This window comes from Muscardinus avellanarius (assembly GCF_963383645.1).
Source record: "Muscardinus avellanarius genome assembly, chromosome: 1".
In the NCBI taxonomy this organism is placed as follows: Eukaryota; Metazoa; Chordata; class Mammalia; order Rodentia; family Gliridae; genus Muscardinus; species Muscardinus avellanarius.
In genome coordinates this window covers 220,292,514-220,306,984 of record NC_137786.1, presented here as the reverse complement: position 1 = coordinate 220,306,984, position 14,471 = coordinate 220,292,514, and the positions used below count along the sequence as shown (strand labels likewise).

The window sequence follows — 14,471 nt, the reverse complement described above, 5'->3', positions numbered from 1 at the left end:
TCAAGTCTCAGACTCGTCTGTCTCTTCAGTGGAGCCATCGCTCTCTGCATCCAGCTTGCGGGAGTGATGGAGGGGCCTCCAGGGGGAGCCAACCCGGGGAGGAGTCCGGGAAGGCAGGCAGCTGGCCTCTGAAGCAGCAGTGACTGAGTTGACCAGGCCTGGGACCTGGACCAGCCTGAGGAAGGGAAGAAACCCACAGGGCAGCGAGGCACGTCCTGAGTCGGGGCCAGGACCCCCAGGCTCACTCTTGCACTGGACAAACCCCAGGGACTCAGGATACCTCGGGCCTCCACTGGCCCCCAAGCCCTTCCCTGAGCCGTAGGCTGCAGCCCAGGATGGGCACAGCCAGGTCTGACTGCGACTGGGCCCGCCAGGGGGCAGCACCTTCCCATTTAACACTTACAGCCGTTCCAGCTCTTCGTCCATGGCTGGGTCTTGCATGAGGTCCCCTTTGTCAGGCAGCGCTCCTAGGGGACAATGGGTGTGTGGGATGACAAAATTAACCCGAGGGCTCATCAGCCACGCAGCAGACGCCTCCACACCCCTTGCTTTTGTGTCTGCCTATTCTGCTGACCCAGGAAGGGCTGATCTAAGAGCTCTGAGGATAGAAAGTAAGTCCTGAGTACTGGTAAGTTCAGTGAACCTCTGCACCTTCCTTCCCTTACGTGGGTCAGCGACAACAGCTAGAGAGACATCCCCAGGCAGGGTGACCGGCTTCCAAGATGAGACTGTGGCTTGTGAGCTGGTGCTGGGGGTCAGCTCCTCCTCGAGGTCCCAGGGCTGAAGAGGGTATGGCCCAAGCTAACTGCAAAGTTCAGAAATTATCCAATTTTGTGTCCCCTATTTTGGAGATAGTTTTAAAAAATGCTGCCTCTGGCCAGGAGGGGAGCTGTCCCATCCTGAGAGCTCACATCCATCTCTAGGGGGTGGTTTCCTTAGGATGGACTAAGATGAACTCTGATTCTGGGGGCAGGTGAGAGGCTTGGGTGCTCCAGGTGCTGTTCCCTTGGGGAGGGAAAGTGAAACTGGAGTTTGCAGATAGGAAGAGTCTCACCAGCAAACTGTTGAGGAAAATGTGCTCCTGGGGGTTTAGAACTTAGCTTGGCAGTCAGCGGTGCCGCCCCCCTCCCGACTCAACCCGGAGGCTACCCACCTGGCACTAATTCAGTTTCTGACTTCTGAATCTGTTTTGAGATGATGTCTCCTGGACCATCTGTTCTAAGTTAGTGGTTTTCTAACTCTGTCCCTTGGGACCCTCTCCTTTTCTGGGGCGACTGCCTTGGGGAGGGAGGGAACAGGGCCTCTCCATGAATGGCTTAAACTAGGATATTCCAGCTTTCTACCTTGTACCCCGGAGATGCAGGTGAGGGCAGACACCACATACGTCTTTTTTTTTTTTTTTTTTTTTTTGCGGTACTTAGAATGGAACCCAGGGGCATTCTACCTCCGAGCTACACCCTCGGCCCTATTTTTTTAATTATTTGGATACAGGGTCTCACTGACTTGCAGAGGGCCTCACTAAGTAGCTGAGGCTGTCTGTGAACCATGATCCTCCTGTCTCAGCCTCCCAAATGCTGAGATTACAAGCGTGTGCCACCACACTCACTTCAACCAGTATTAGAGCTCAGTGAAGTTGTAAATGTCCCTTAAAACCAGCGAGGGTGAGGTTAGTTCAGGCTGTGACCCTGCTACTAGCCGGGTTTCCCCCTTCCCCCTGCGCAGCTGTCATTGGTGGAAAGGAAGGGAGGTGGCCAGGGACCTATGGAGAGAGTACCTAGCAGATTCCTACTCAAGTTCTTACACTCTCGATTGTGTGTGTGTGTGTGTGTGTGTGTGTGTGTGTGTGTGTGTGTGTGGTGCTGGGGGTTGAGTCCAGGGGCATTCTATCTCTGAGCTACACCCTCAGCCCAATTTTATTTTTTATTTGGAAAGAGGGTCTCACTAAGTTGCTGAGGCTGGCCTTGAACCCACGATCCTCGTGTCTCAGTTTCCCAGGTACTAGGATTAGAGGAATGTGCCCCCACACCAGGCTCCCTGGATTTCTGACTTTTGATTTGTCCCGTTTCAGCTGGCAACTTAGTCGAGGGGTCCCTGCTTCAAGCAGGCTGCCGGGTGGCCCTGACTTAGCATGGGCTCAGTGCCCCTGTGTCTCCCAGAGCCGGGCAGGGGTGCACCGCGTGCCCCAGGAAACAAAGCGTCAGGTGCCTGGCCTTCTGTGGTGGGCATTTAGTGGGGTGATTGATCTTCCTTCCCAAACCCTTTCCTTCAACTGGCAGGAGGGGACCGTTGCTTCTCTGAGACTCAGGAATCTGGATCAAGCACAGGAGGAGGCTCTCTAAGAGAGACACAAATAGTAACCCCTAACCTCCGGCAAAAGAGCAGCTTGCTGGTTCTTCCTCTGGGAGAAGAGTGGCCGAGGGCGGGGTGAGGGTAAGGGGAGAAGACCAACCAGTGAGAACTCGGTGACTGGCAGGGAAACTGGGCCAGTGCAGGCTCCCCCACCCTTTCTGCTCCTTTTCAGTTAATCAGATCCCCGCCCCAGCTGGGGAAAAAGCCTCCCAGACACACCTTTGCCCCATTTCTAAATGGGATTCAGGTCTCTTTGATATATAATCTCCAGAGCCACTGGGTAAATAGTCCTAGTCTCCAACCTGCAGGCCGCTCCCCACAGCAGAAGTGGGGACTCTGTGGGGAGGGGCTGGGCACCCCTCTGCCTTGGGAGCCTGCTCGGTCTTGTTGGGGCGGGGGCCTCAGGCAGGACGGCAGTGTGTCCCTTCCGTGGGAATGTGAGCGGCTGATGAGGGCACAATCTTGCCCACATTCTGGCTCCCCAGGGCTCACAGGCTGGCCCTGAGAGTCAGGGTGGCGGTGGGGAGGCCTCCTTCACACTCAGGGCCGGGTCTGCCAGTAGAGCCCAGATGCTGTCTGTGTTGTGGGGAGGCGCTGGCCACAGCCAGCCCTGGCTTACCTAGGGCCTGGTTGATTCCATGATGCTTGGAGAGGGCCACAAGGAATCCGTAGAAGGTCAGTCTCTGAACGTTGCTTAGGACCTCCTTGACAAGTGCTGGGGGTGGGCAGCTGGAAGGGAGAGGACAGATGCCAGGTTCAAAAACCACCAAGTCTCAGTGCCATCTTTCCATCCACACCCAAAGCCAAGACGGCGTGGCAGGTCTCCAGGGCAAGGCTCTGACTAGAGACAGGAAGGGCTGGCATGTTCATGAGCTGGCATTTTTACAGGGGGTGCAGAGCGGGGATGAGGAAGTGGCCCCTGGTGACAGCCTTTCCTTGGAGGAGACCAACGGGATGCTCTGTCCCGAGGGGCCTGCGCCGCACAGAAGAGCTCAGCCTTCCTCTCTGTGGGCAAGTCTGGAACGGCAAACGCTCTTTTCTCCTTAAGGAGTCAAGGGCAGTCAGCCTCCTGGCAAGCTGGCCATCTCCAGTTGGTCTTGCCCAAGTGAAAGCAATCCTTCCCAAGTGAGCCAACGGGAGCCTGTCAGCCACAGCCTGGCTTCTGGGCAAATGGCCCTGTTCTAGCTTATATCGGAAGCCGTCAGAACAACCTGCTGGAGAGCGGTCCCAAGCCAGCAGCCCGAGAGCCCGGGGCTGAGGGGGTCGTGAGCCCACTTCCCACCTGTACTTGTGCCGGTCACACAGGTTTTCCAGGCACTGGTAGAACAGCGACGCCTCCACTCCCTCCAGCATGCCAGCCTCGCCCACGGCAGGTCGCTGGCGGTGCTGCCCGCTGGACGATGTTGGCACAATCACCGTATTGGGGTTCTTGCCTGACAGCAGGTCCTGATAGATGGCAGCCACGCTGTCCAGGAACTCTGGGACCATGGGAGTGGGAGGGCGCGGCTCAGGCCGGGAGGACACATTCGGTCCCTTTGCTGTGTCCTCCCTTCTCTGAGGCTCGGCTCCACCCCAGCCTCCACACACAGCTTGATGTCCTGTGAGCAGAACACCTCAGCAGCTGCTCGCGCTGCGTCAGCCCCAAGGGCCTGCCTGTGGGCAGCTGTCCCTGGATTAGGCCAGGCCCCACGCATACTTTCATTGCACGCTATACTTGTTTGTAGCACTTATCCAATGGCAAGTTTTCAAGCAATTATTTGTCTCCTGTGCCTCCTTACTGGATGGAAAGCCCTGGTCCAAGCACCCTGCTCTGCACTCTACTGAGCATACTGATTTTTTTTTTTTTTTCTGTACTGGGGATGGAACTCAGAGGCGTACTGCCTCCAACCCCAACCCTATTTTTTATTCTTTATTTTAAAACAGGGTCTCACTAAGTTGTGGAGGGCCTCACTAAGTAGCTGAGGCTGTCTGCAAACCATGATCCTCTGGTTTCAGCCTCCCGAATGCTGGATTACAAGCGTGCGCCGCCACGCCCGGCTTGAGCACTTTTTATTTTGAGGAGGGTCTTGCTGAGTTGCCTCTGCTGGCCTTCAATTTGTGATCCTCCTGCCTCACCCTCCCGAGTGGCTGGGATTACAGGCATGCACTGCCACGCCTAGCTACTTATTAAATGTTAGAAATTTATTAAATGTTAGAAACGTATTAAATGTTAGAATTTTGAAAAAGCATAGCATGTGCATGTTTCCGCTGCTGAGCCCCATCTTGTGAGGCCACCTGCCCCCTGACTCAAGGAGGCGTGCTGGAGTACCGTGAGGAACAGAAGGCCCTCAAGCGGCTAATCCAGTAACCATGCGCAGTTGAGCCATCATGAGCAGCCAGTGACTTATGGCCCATCCCCTCACACTGCTGAGTGGCGGCCCGCAGAGGCTGCTCCGGCCTCGTGGGAGGCAGTGAGGGAAACTGTTCTCCCACACATGGCTGCTCCTTCTGGAGGGCCCCAAAGTTTCAGAGAAGTGGGGAATAGATGCCTGGTGTTCCTCGGATCAGGTGATGAGACCCCAGGTCCACCCCTGCCTGCACAGCCTGTGGGCTGCCATCACGCAGGCAGCATGTGGCGCCTAAAGGAGGCCGGGCTGGCTGGGCCACCAGTTGGCAGGAGGGCCATCTCCAGGCTCCAAGGACGGCCTTCTGTTTACTGGAAGAGCCCGTTTTAAGCAAGTCTGTTTATGGACACAGTCAGCGACTTCTAAACCCCGCATTCCATTTGATGCTGCCTGTGTACGGGCTCGTGCACATGTGTACTTATTCATCTATTTTTATTCCATCTGATTCCAGGAGGGATTTGAGGGCGCAGCTGGTGTGAACTAGGGAGCAGAGTGGCTTTGTGAGATAGGACTGGTGTGTGTTTGTTAAAAGCCATGCGAGTTGTAGAATGCATGCCCACACATGTGACCAAGGGCCGAGGAAGCAGCTAAGAGCACCAGCTTTGGAGCCGGCCTCCTGTTCAAGTCGGATTCCCTGCTTGTGAGCGTGCGCCTTTGGCTATTATCTCTGCGAGCTTCTCTCTCTCTCTTTAAATGGTACTGGGGTGCTCTCCCACGGAGCTACATCCCTAGCCCTTTTTATTTTGAAATATGGTCTTGCTAAGTTGCCCAGGCTGGCCTCAAATTTGGGATCCTCCTGCCTTGTCTTCCCAAGTAGCTGGGATTACAGGCTACAGGCATGTGTGGTTATAAGCATTTTCTCTCTCCCTTCCACCCCCGCCCCCTCTCTCTGTACTAGGGATCAAACCCAGAGGCATTCTATTTCTGGGTTTCACCACAAACCCTATTTTTATTTTATTTTGAAATAGAGTCTCACTAAGCTATAGGGGGTCTCACTAAATTGCTGAGGCTGGCCAAGAACCCAGTCCTCCTGTCTCAGCCTCCAAGTACTGGGATTACAAGTGTGTGCCACCTTGCCCAGCTGTAAGCTTATCTCTTAAAGGACCTATCTCTTAGAGTTAAGGAAAAGATTAAAGGCCTCCAGGCTAGGCCTGGGACAGGCAAGTGTTCAGTGAGTTGTGAGTGCTTTCGATGTTGCTATTGTCTTTATCACTTAAGCGATGTGTGGTGCTGCTGACTGGAAGCAGAGTGCTTTTCAGCGTCTTTGGGAGGTTGAGGAAGTAGGCTTTGCAGACAGGATCTTGTGACCACCAGTGTGAACTAGACATCCTGTTGGTGGCCCACAGTGAGGCACGCCCCCAAAGGAATTGGGAAGGGACCCGTGTGCCAGGCACACAGACCAGAAGGCCAACGGGGTGGGAAAGGGAGACCTGGTCCCAGACGGGAGCCACCTGGGGGCCTGGAACACTCTCACCTGAGTAGTAAAACTGGATCTGGAACGCAAAAAGGAAATCTGAAAAAGACATCAAGCAGTCCATGGCATCGTCCATGAGCACGATCCTGGGGGAAAAAGGGAGAGGGAGACAGCGCGTGAGAATGTGTCTTGTGAGCAGAAAGCGCGGCTGGAGAGCACAGGCGCTGGCCCTGGGCCTCCAGGCTCCCTGGAGGCAGGCGAGTCACTCGGGAGCTCCCCAAGGCAAGCTCCTCCCAGTCACCTCACTTCTTCTCCATCAATTGGACTCCGCCACCCAACTGAGCAGACTGCACCAGGGGCAGCCGCGGCGGCACCAGCTGGAGGTCTGCGCATGGGCAGAGGCGTGGGGGTGGGGCCGCAAGGGCAGGGTGCGACTGTACCACCGCCAAGATGTCTTTTCATATACTTAAGCAGTAAATCCTTTCATTCTGCAGTGAGGACCATTTAGTTCAGAATAAATACAGCTGATCAGAAAAGGCAAAAAGAACAGCCAAGAGGTTGAAAGGGGTCTTGGCAAGTAGTGCTGAGGTTTAATAAGCTACCAAATAGCCAGAGCAGCAACAGGCATCTCCACCCTGGGGCACAGATGGCAGACCAGGAGAGAGGGCAAGGAGCTGCTGGGGCTTCTGACCCTCCCGTGTTGGGGGACAGAGGCCACCACTCCTCCTCACTGTCTCCTCGGGAGTGAGCCGGAGGACCACCTCCTGGATTTTCCTGTCTCTAGACCCTCCCACTGGGCACCCACCTCACAGGAAGAAAGCCATTTGGCTAATAATGGATCAGACCAAAGCCACGTTCATACTCTGCTCAGGGCTGCATCCGAGGGGGACAGGAAGAGAAGGAAATTAGCACTTGCTGGGCTCCATCCATGTGCCAGGCAGCGTGCCAAGCTCCCCTGCTTGGAGGGAGCTGGGCCCCCAGTCTGTTTCAGGCTGGGCCTTCTGGCTTTATCTCCCCTTTTCTTCTTAAAACTGTTTCATTTTGTTCTCTTGTGTATTTTTCTAAATCTCCACTTCTCTGTGTCACAGGGTCCCCAAACCAACAACTGGGTCAGACCCAGAAAGGGCCGCTCAGCCTTGCTGGCCTCTGGGGAAGGAGCTTTAGAGTATACAGTGTGAGTGGCGGCGGCTCTCCTGGTTTCAGAGCTCCCTGAAGTGAGAAAGGTTCCTAGCTAGTCTAACTGCAATTACAATAACAACAGAGATAGATACCACTGACTGAGCGCCTCGTTCACGGCAGGCACCGCACAAGGTATTTAATTACACTAACTAGGTTTGTTCCACAGCATCCTGTGAGTTCGGTCTTGTCTTATATTTCCAGTTACAGGTGAAGAGTTTAAGTCTTGGAGGTGTGAGCTTGCCAGAGCCATACACAACTGGTGAGTTTGCACGACTCCACTGGCCGCACACCTCCCTGCATCTTTTGTGTGTGTGTGTGTGTGTGTGTGTGTGTGTGTGTGTGTGTGGTACTGGGGATGGAACCCAGGGGTGTTCTACCTCCAGGCTATACCCTGAGCTGTATTTTATTTATTATTTGGAGTGGGATATCGCTTAGTTGCTGAGGGCCTAAATTGCTGAGGCTGGCTTCAAACCTGCGATCCTCCCCAGTACTGGGATTATAGGCATGTGGCACCACACCCAGCTACACTGCCTGTTTTTTTTTTTTTTTTTTTGGTGGTGGTACTGGGACTGGGGTTCCTGGAAGCCCTTCTACCTCCGGGCTACACTCCCAGACCTATTTTTACATTTTTATTTGGAAACAGGGTCTCTTAAACCAGCGCGGGTCTGGCTCCAAACCTGCTCGATCCTCCTGTGTCCGCCTCCCAAACGTGGGGATTACAAGCGTGCGCCACCACGCCCTGCTTACACTGCCTGTTTTAAAACGAAGACATAGCTGGGTGTGGTGGCGCATGCTTGTAATCCCCTCGCTTGGGAGGCGGAGACAGGAGGATCACGCAGGTTCGAAGCCAGCCGCGCTGGTGTAAGAGACCCTGTTTCTAAATAAAAAAATATAAAATAAGTCTGGGAGTGTAGCCCGGAGGTAGAAGGGTTTCCAGGAACCCCAGTACCACCAAACAAACAAAACAAAAGAACACACAAAGACATAGAAGAGAAATACTAGCATTTTATTTCTTAGGTTCTGTGGCTAATTTATTTCGTATTTTAGGGTCTAAATTAACTGTTTCCAGTGTGTCTGTTGGGAAGAAAAGAAAGTGGCCTCCGTTATCAGGGTGCAACATTAAAACTGCCTGGAAAGAATTTAGGCCAGAGATGGGAAGAAGCAATGCTGCTAAGGGCCACAGGAGGGCGCCCCGGTCCCTCCATCAGAGCCTTGAGGGGTTAGGGCACTGCCTTAGGCCAAGGACTTAGCTCCCATTCTCATAACCAGAGATCTCAGGTAGACAAGAGGAAGAGAGAGAGGGTACCAAGCCCGTTTCTGACACCTGGATGGGTAGGGAGATGGGAGTGGGCATCGAGGTAGAGGGAATGGGGTTAGCAAAGAGGGAGCAGAAGCAGAGCAATCCAGGAGCACTCAGGGAAGAGAAGCCAGAGCCCCTTCCTCCCCGCACACTCCCAACACAGCCAAGCATCCCAGCGGCCTAAAGCTAATGAACTCAGAATGGCATCAGGCTGAGAGCTTGCCTTTCAGAAACCCTGGAAAGAGATGCTGAAGCCTCCAAAAATGATCCACACTTCCCCGTAGGGCGTAAACCTCAAATCTGTCCTGTTTATAGCTGTTAACACCGTTTTATCATCTATCTTTTTGTTCATTTATTGTGATATAATTAAGATATCACAAACTTCACCATTTAAAATGTACACTTCAAGCTGGGTGTGGTGGCACATGCTTATAATCCCAGTACTTGGGAGGCTGAAGCAGGAGGATCACAGGTTTGAAGCCAGCTTCAGTAACTAGTGAGATTCATTAATCTAGATAGACCATGTTTCAAAATAAAAATAAAATAGAGCTGGGTGTGTAGCTCAGAGGTAGACTGCCCCTGGGTTCAATCCCTACTGCCACACACACACACACACACACAAGTACACTTCAGTGTATTTTAGTATATTAAAAAGATTGTGTAAGATGGGCGTGGTGGTGTACCCTTGTAATCCCAGTACTTGAGGAGGCTGAGACAGGAGGATCACAGGTTTGCAGCCAGCCTCAGCAACCTTGTGAGGCCCTCTTCAACTTAGTGAGACCCTGTTTCAAATTAAAAAAATAAAATCAGGCTGGAGGTATAGCTCAGAGGTAGTATGTCCCTGAGTTCAATCCTCAGGAGCAGCAAAAAAAAAAAAAAAGATTGTTTAGCTGAGCATGATGGCATATGCCTATAATCCCATAATCCCAGTACTTGGGAGGCTGGAACTGGAGGATTGTAGGTTCACAGCAGCCAGCTTTAGCAATTTAGTGAGACACTTTCCAACTAACAAATAAAATTGGGCTGGAGGGGTAGCTCAGAGGTAGACTACCTCTGGGTTTAATCCCTCATGCCACCAAAAAATAAAAATAAAAGATTGTGTAGCCATCACCACTTTCTAATTCTAGAAGTTACCTTGGGGTGTGTGTGTGTGTGTGTGTGTGTGTGTGTTACTGGGAATTGAATCCAGGGGTATTCTATCTCTGAACTATATCCCAGTCCTATTTTGTGTGTGTGTGTGTGTGTGTGTGTGTGTGTGTGTGTGGTACTAAGGATTGAACCCAGGGGCATTCTACCTCTGAGCTACATTCCCAGCCCTATTTTATTCTTTATTTTGAAACAGAGTTTCACTAAATTGCAGAGGGACTCAGGAAGTAGCTGAGGTTGGCGGCAAACCTGTGATCACAAAGGTGTACCACCATGCCTGGCTCTTTTTTTCCCCTTGGAAACAGTGTTCTCACTAAGTTATAGAGGGCCTTTCTAAGTTGCTGTTGCTGGCTATGAACCTGTGATCCTCTTGTCTCAGCCTCCCAAGTATTGGGATTACGGGTGTGTGCCACTGCACCTGGTTTACCTCCTTTGAAAGTCTCACCAGCATCTTCTGAGACAAGTCTTGCCTCGCCAACCTCAAGTAGGTTGCCATGGGCATCCTCCTCCTAAGCCTGATAGACTTGGCACCTCTCTGGGGAGTGAGGGAGGAAAGCACCCTCCTAACCCAGACTGAAATAAAACTACATTGTGCACCTTTCCGATCTTAGAACGGGCCACAGTTTTCTGTCAGGGGCTGTTCCTGATTTGAACATTAGAACATTATCCCTCCCCCGCTTTTTAATATTTTTCTTTAAGCATGAATGAAGTGTGCACACGAGCCATCTATTCATTTCTTCAGAGTGCAGCCTGGCGTTGGGACTGGTGACTGATGGCCAGCTGGGCCGCTCTTTCCAGAGCAGGAGGATGTGCCGCGTTTCCAGCTCCTTGACCTCATGGACCAGGAATTTCCAGAAGCCACTGGGCAGCATGTGCTTTGTTGTTCCATAAGCAACACTGGGCACCCAAATCCGCAAATCTCTTCTGCACCCTGCTGCAATACCTCTGGGGTTCTGCCGGTTATGCTTAACTTTGTCATTTGGTCAGACTCGTGCCAGATGAATTTCTTGAATTTATTTATTTACTTTTGTGGTGTTGGGGATTGGACCCAGGCGTATTTGACTTCTGAATTAGATACCCAGGTGGATTTTATTCTTTGGAAACAGGTTCTTGCTAAGTTGCTGAGGGCCTCACTAAATTGCTGAGGCTGGCTTCGAACCTGCAGTCCTCCTGCCTCAGCCTCCAACATGGTGGGATAACAGGAATGCACCACCATGCCCAGCTCCTGGTCTTGTTTTTGGGCTTCACAAGAGGTCGAGGGTGGCCCTATGCCACGTGGAAGACGGCTGTCACCTCTGCGGCAGTGCTAGGGAAGAGACCAGCCCCTCTTTGCAGATGGCACTACGGAAGGGTGGAGTCCTAGTCACGATAGGCGGTCAGGAGGGGCCAGCAGGTAGGCTGAGGGAGGCAGACAGAGGCAGGGCCTCTTTTTAAGGGACACATGGTTGGATCCCAGCAGCAGGTGCAAAGAGGTCTCTGTTGCGAGCAGTGACACTGCTGCCACAAAGCCAAGTGGACCTCAGTGCTCCGTAAAGCACAACACCCAACCCTCTGCTCAGCCAGACCGCTGAGGCGTCCGGGACATCCTGGAACTCCCACCTGGCTGGTCACCGTCAGTCAATTGCCAAGTCCTGTCAGTTCTGTGGCGGAAATTTCTCTTGACTCCATTTACATCTCTACTTCTGTGGCCACCATCCCAGACCTAGCTTCCACCTTTCTTTGGACAATTGCATGGCTCCTACCTGGTTTTCTCTGCAGTGATTCTTGTCTCCTTTTAACTGAGTATTCATACTTTGGTTGGAAAGATCTTTTAAAATGTAAATCTGAGCTAGGTGTGGTGGCACATGCCTGTAATGCTAGTACTTGGGAGGCTGAGAGGAGGATCACAGGTTTGAGGACAGCCTCAGCAATGTAGCAACACTCTCAGCAACCTAGTGAAACCTTTCTTTCTCTCCTTCCTTCCTTCCTTCCTTCCTTCCTTCCTTCCTTCCTTTTTTTGGATCTGGAGAATTGAAGCCAGGGGCACTCTCTCCAAGATATACCCCCAGCCTTATTCTTTTATTATTTTGAAACAGGGTATTGCTAAATAGCACAGGGTCTCACTAAGAAGCTGAGGCTGGCTGCAGACCTGTGATCCTCCTGTCTCAGCCTCTCAAGAACTGGGATTCTAAGCTTCTGCCACCATGCCCGGCAAGACCCTATTTCAAAACGAAAAAATAACAAAGGCTTAGAGGTATACCTCAGAGGTTGAATGCCCCTGGGTTCAATCCCTAGTAACACACACAAAAAAGTAAATCTGATCATGCTGTCTAAAACCCTTCATGGGCTTCTGATTGCCCTCCAAGCAGAGTCATTCTGACTTATGAGCCTACCAGGAGCGCCCTCCCTGTACTTCAGCCACACTGGTCCTTCAAGTCCTTCTCAGGGCCTCCTTCCTCAGGCCTGGACTAGCCAGTCCCTCCGCCCACAGTGCTCCCACTTTAAACCCTCTGTCCTACCTGCCTACTACCCAGGCTTCAGGCACAGCCTGCTAGCACGACTCTGGGAAGAGGCAAGGAAAGACTTGCCACATGGGCAGGCCTCCCTGCTACCAGCTTCTTTCTGTGGCCTTTCTACGTGGTTCGCATCTGTCTTTGCCCCAGGACTGGAAGCTCTACCAGGTGACACATCTGTGTCCCTGCTCCTTGCTTGACTCTGAAGTCCAGCCTGGTGCCTGACACTCGCTCAGAAAATATCCATGGAATGCATGAACAAGTGAGTCAAAAGGCCACACTACCCTTTTCTTTTCCTCTGGCTAGGTGACACCGGACATTTAGCTCTGGACAGCCCATTTAGGAGAAATACACTAGAGTCATGGAGGAGGTCAGCATGGTAGAGGGTCTAAAAACCATATCAGATGAGTGGCTGCATTTAGACCCTTCGGCTGGGTAGAGAAGATGCCAGGGAAGTGAGGCCGAGACCCAGCCCCTGAAGGCGGCCTGGGAGGAAGATGCCACAGGGATCTGGACTCTGGACTCCGGCTCTAGAAGACTTTGCAAGCTGCCCCCCTCCGGCTGTGGCTCTGCAGATGCTGGTGCAGAAGCTGGGAAACTTGTTCCCCAGATGGCCTCCTCCAGCCCTGACGGGGTGCCACCCCAAGGGTAGACCAGAACTCTCAGGGCCGGGTTGGGTGGGGGCTGGCTGTTCAGAGGCCCGGGCTGCAGAAGACTCAAAGTCTTACAGGAAGGTGCTTTTAGGGACACCATGTGCCTTCCCAACAGTCTTCAAACACATGCTCTGGCCCATGACGCTCTGGGCATCTGGGAATGTCAGCTGAACTGCGGGCAAAGGCAGGCTGGACGGGGACAGTTCTTCCACGCTGAACTCAACTGTCAGTACGCCAGAGGGCTCAGGAAAGCATCTTCCTGGGGACGAGGTCACCCACACACGCTGCTTTCCTGTGGATGGCGGTTGGCGCAACGCCCCTCCCTGCCAGAGGCCTTTAGCTAACGTGCCAGCTGCTTCTGACACCTGGAGGAGCCTGGCCGCCCCTGCTTTGAAGTGGAGCCAAGGGGAAGCTGCTGCCAACGAGAGTCCATATGAATCTATTGGATCATGGAGGGGTCCTTGCAGGCCACGCCTCTGGGCTAGAGAGAAGGTCCCTTAGGAGAAAGAGAGGCTCTCGGGTTCAGCCTGGCTCCAAGCAGAACCATGTGTCGGGTGGAGTCCAGGGCAGGCAACTGGAATGAAGAAAGAGCGCTTGGCAGGCCGGGCTCGTCCCGGGGGCTGGCCACTCTCTCCCTCCCTTGCTGACTCCTAACAGCTGGGATGGGCTGGCTGGCTGGGCAGTATGTGGGTGCCAAGCAATAGCTTCCAGCCCAGTCCTTCTGACTTGCCAATGTCCTCTTCACCCCTGAGGGTCAGTCTCCCTGTCAAGTGGCATGAGCTGCGCTCTTATTCCTGAAGTTCTGGGATAGGTGACCTTGGGATCAAATCCTGCTTCTACTACTCACTGGCCAAGTTACTTTTTCTCTCTGTGACTCAGTTTCCCTTTCTGTAAAGAGGAGAAAAATCATAGTTCCTATTTCATGGAACTCTTAAAAAAATGGCAATGGGGAACTAGGCGTGGTGGCACATGCCTATAATCCCAGTGCTTGGGAAAAAGAGGCAGGAGGATCATAGATTTGAGATCAGCCTCAGAAATTTAGGGAGACTCTCTGCAACCTAGTGGGATCCTGTTTCAAAACTACTACTACTACTACTAATGATAATAATAAAAGGCTGGGGGTGTAGCTTGTAGGTAGAATGCCCCTGGATTCAATCCTAGCAGCACACACACACACACACACACAAATTAACAATGTGATGATGTACTTTGCTTAGTATACAACAGGAACTTAAAATAAGTGTTAGTTGTTATCAATAAATATATTCTACCAGCTGAAAAAGCCCTAAATAGCAAAATAGTAAATAAAAACATAGCTCAGAGGAAGTGAGCGCTGCCAGCTCCCAGCCACGCAGCAGTCTTAGGCAGAAGCTACCTAGTTTTGAGTTCACTTTTTTTTTTTTTTTCTTTCAGTACTGGGGATGGAACCCAGGGGAATTTTATCTCCGAGCTACACCTCCAGCCCTATGTTTCATTCTTTATTTTGAAACAGGGTCTCACTAAGTTGTGTAGGGCCTAAGTAGCTGAGGCTGGTCACAAACCTGTGGTCCTCCT

General features: G+C 52.4%; 1 protein-coding gene across 1 annotated transcript in view; it reads right to left on the bottom strand.

Moving 5' to 3' along the window:
- CSTPP1 (centriolar satellite-associated tubulin polyglutamylase complex regulator 1) overlaps positions 1-14,471 on the bottom strand; it is a gene marked incomplete at both ends in the record, with an annotated part of 203,991 nt that continues 189,520 nt past the window's right edge. The window contains 5 exon segments of the mRNA XM_080707788.1: positions 1-175; positions 404-467; positions 2,969-3,078; positions 3,632-3,827; positions 6,208-6,293. Coding sequence (XP_080563914.1) covers positions 1-175; positions 404-467; positions 2,969-3,078; positions 3,632-3,827; positions 6,208-6,293 — 631 coding nt within the window.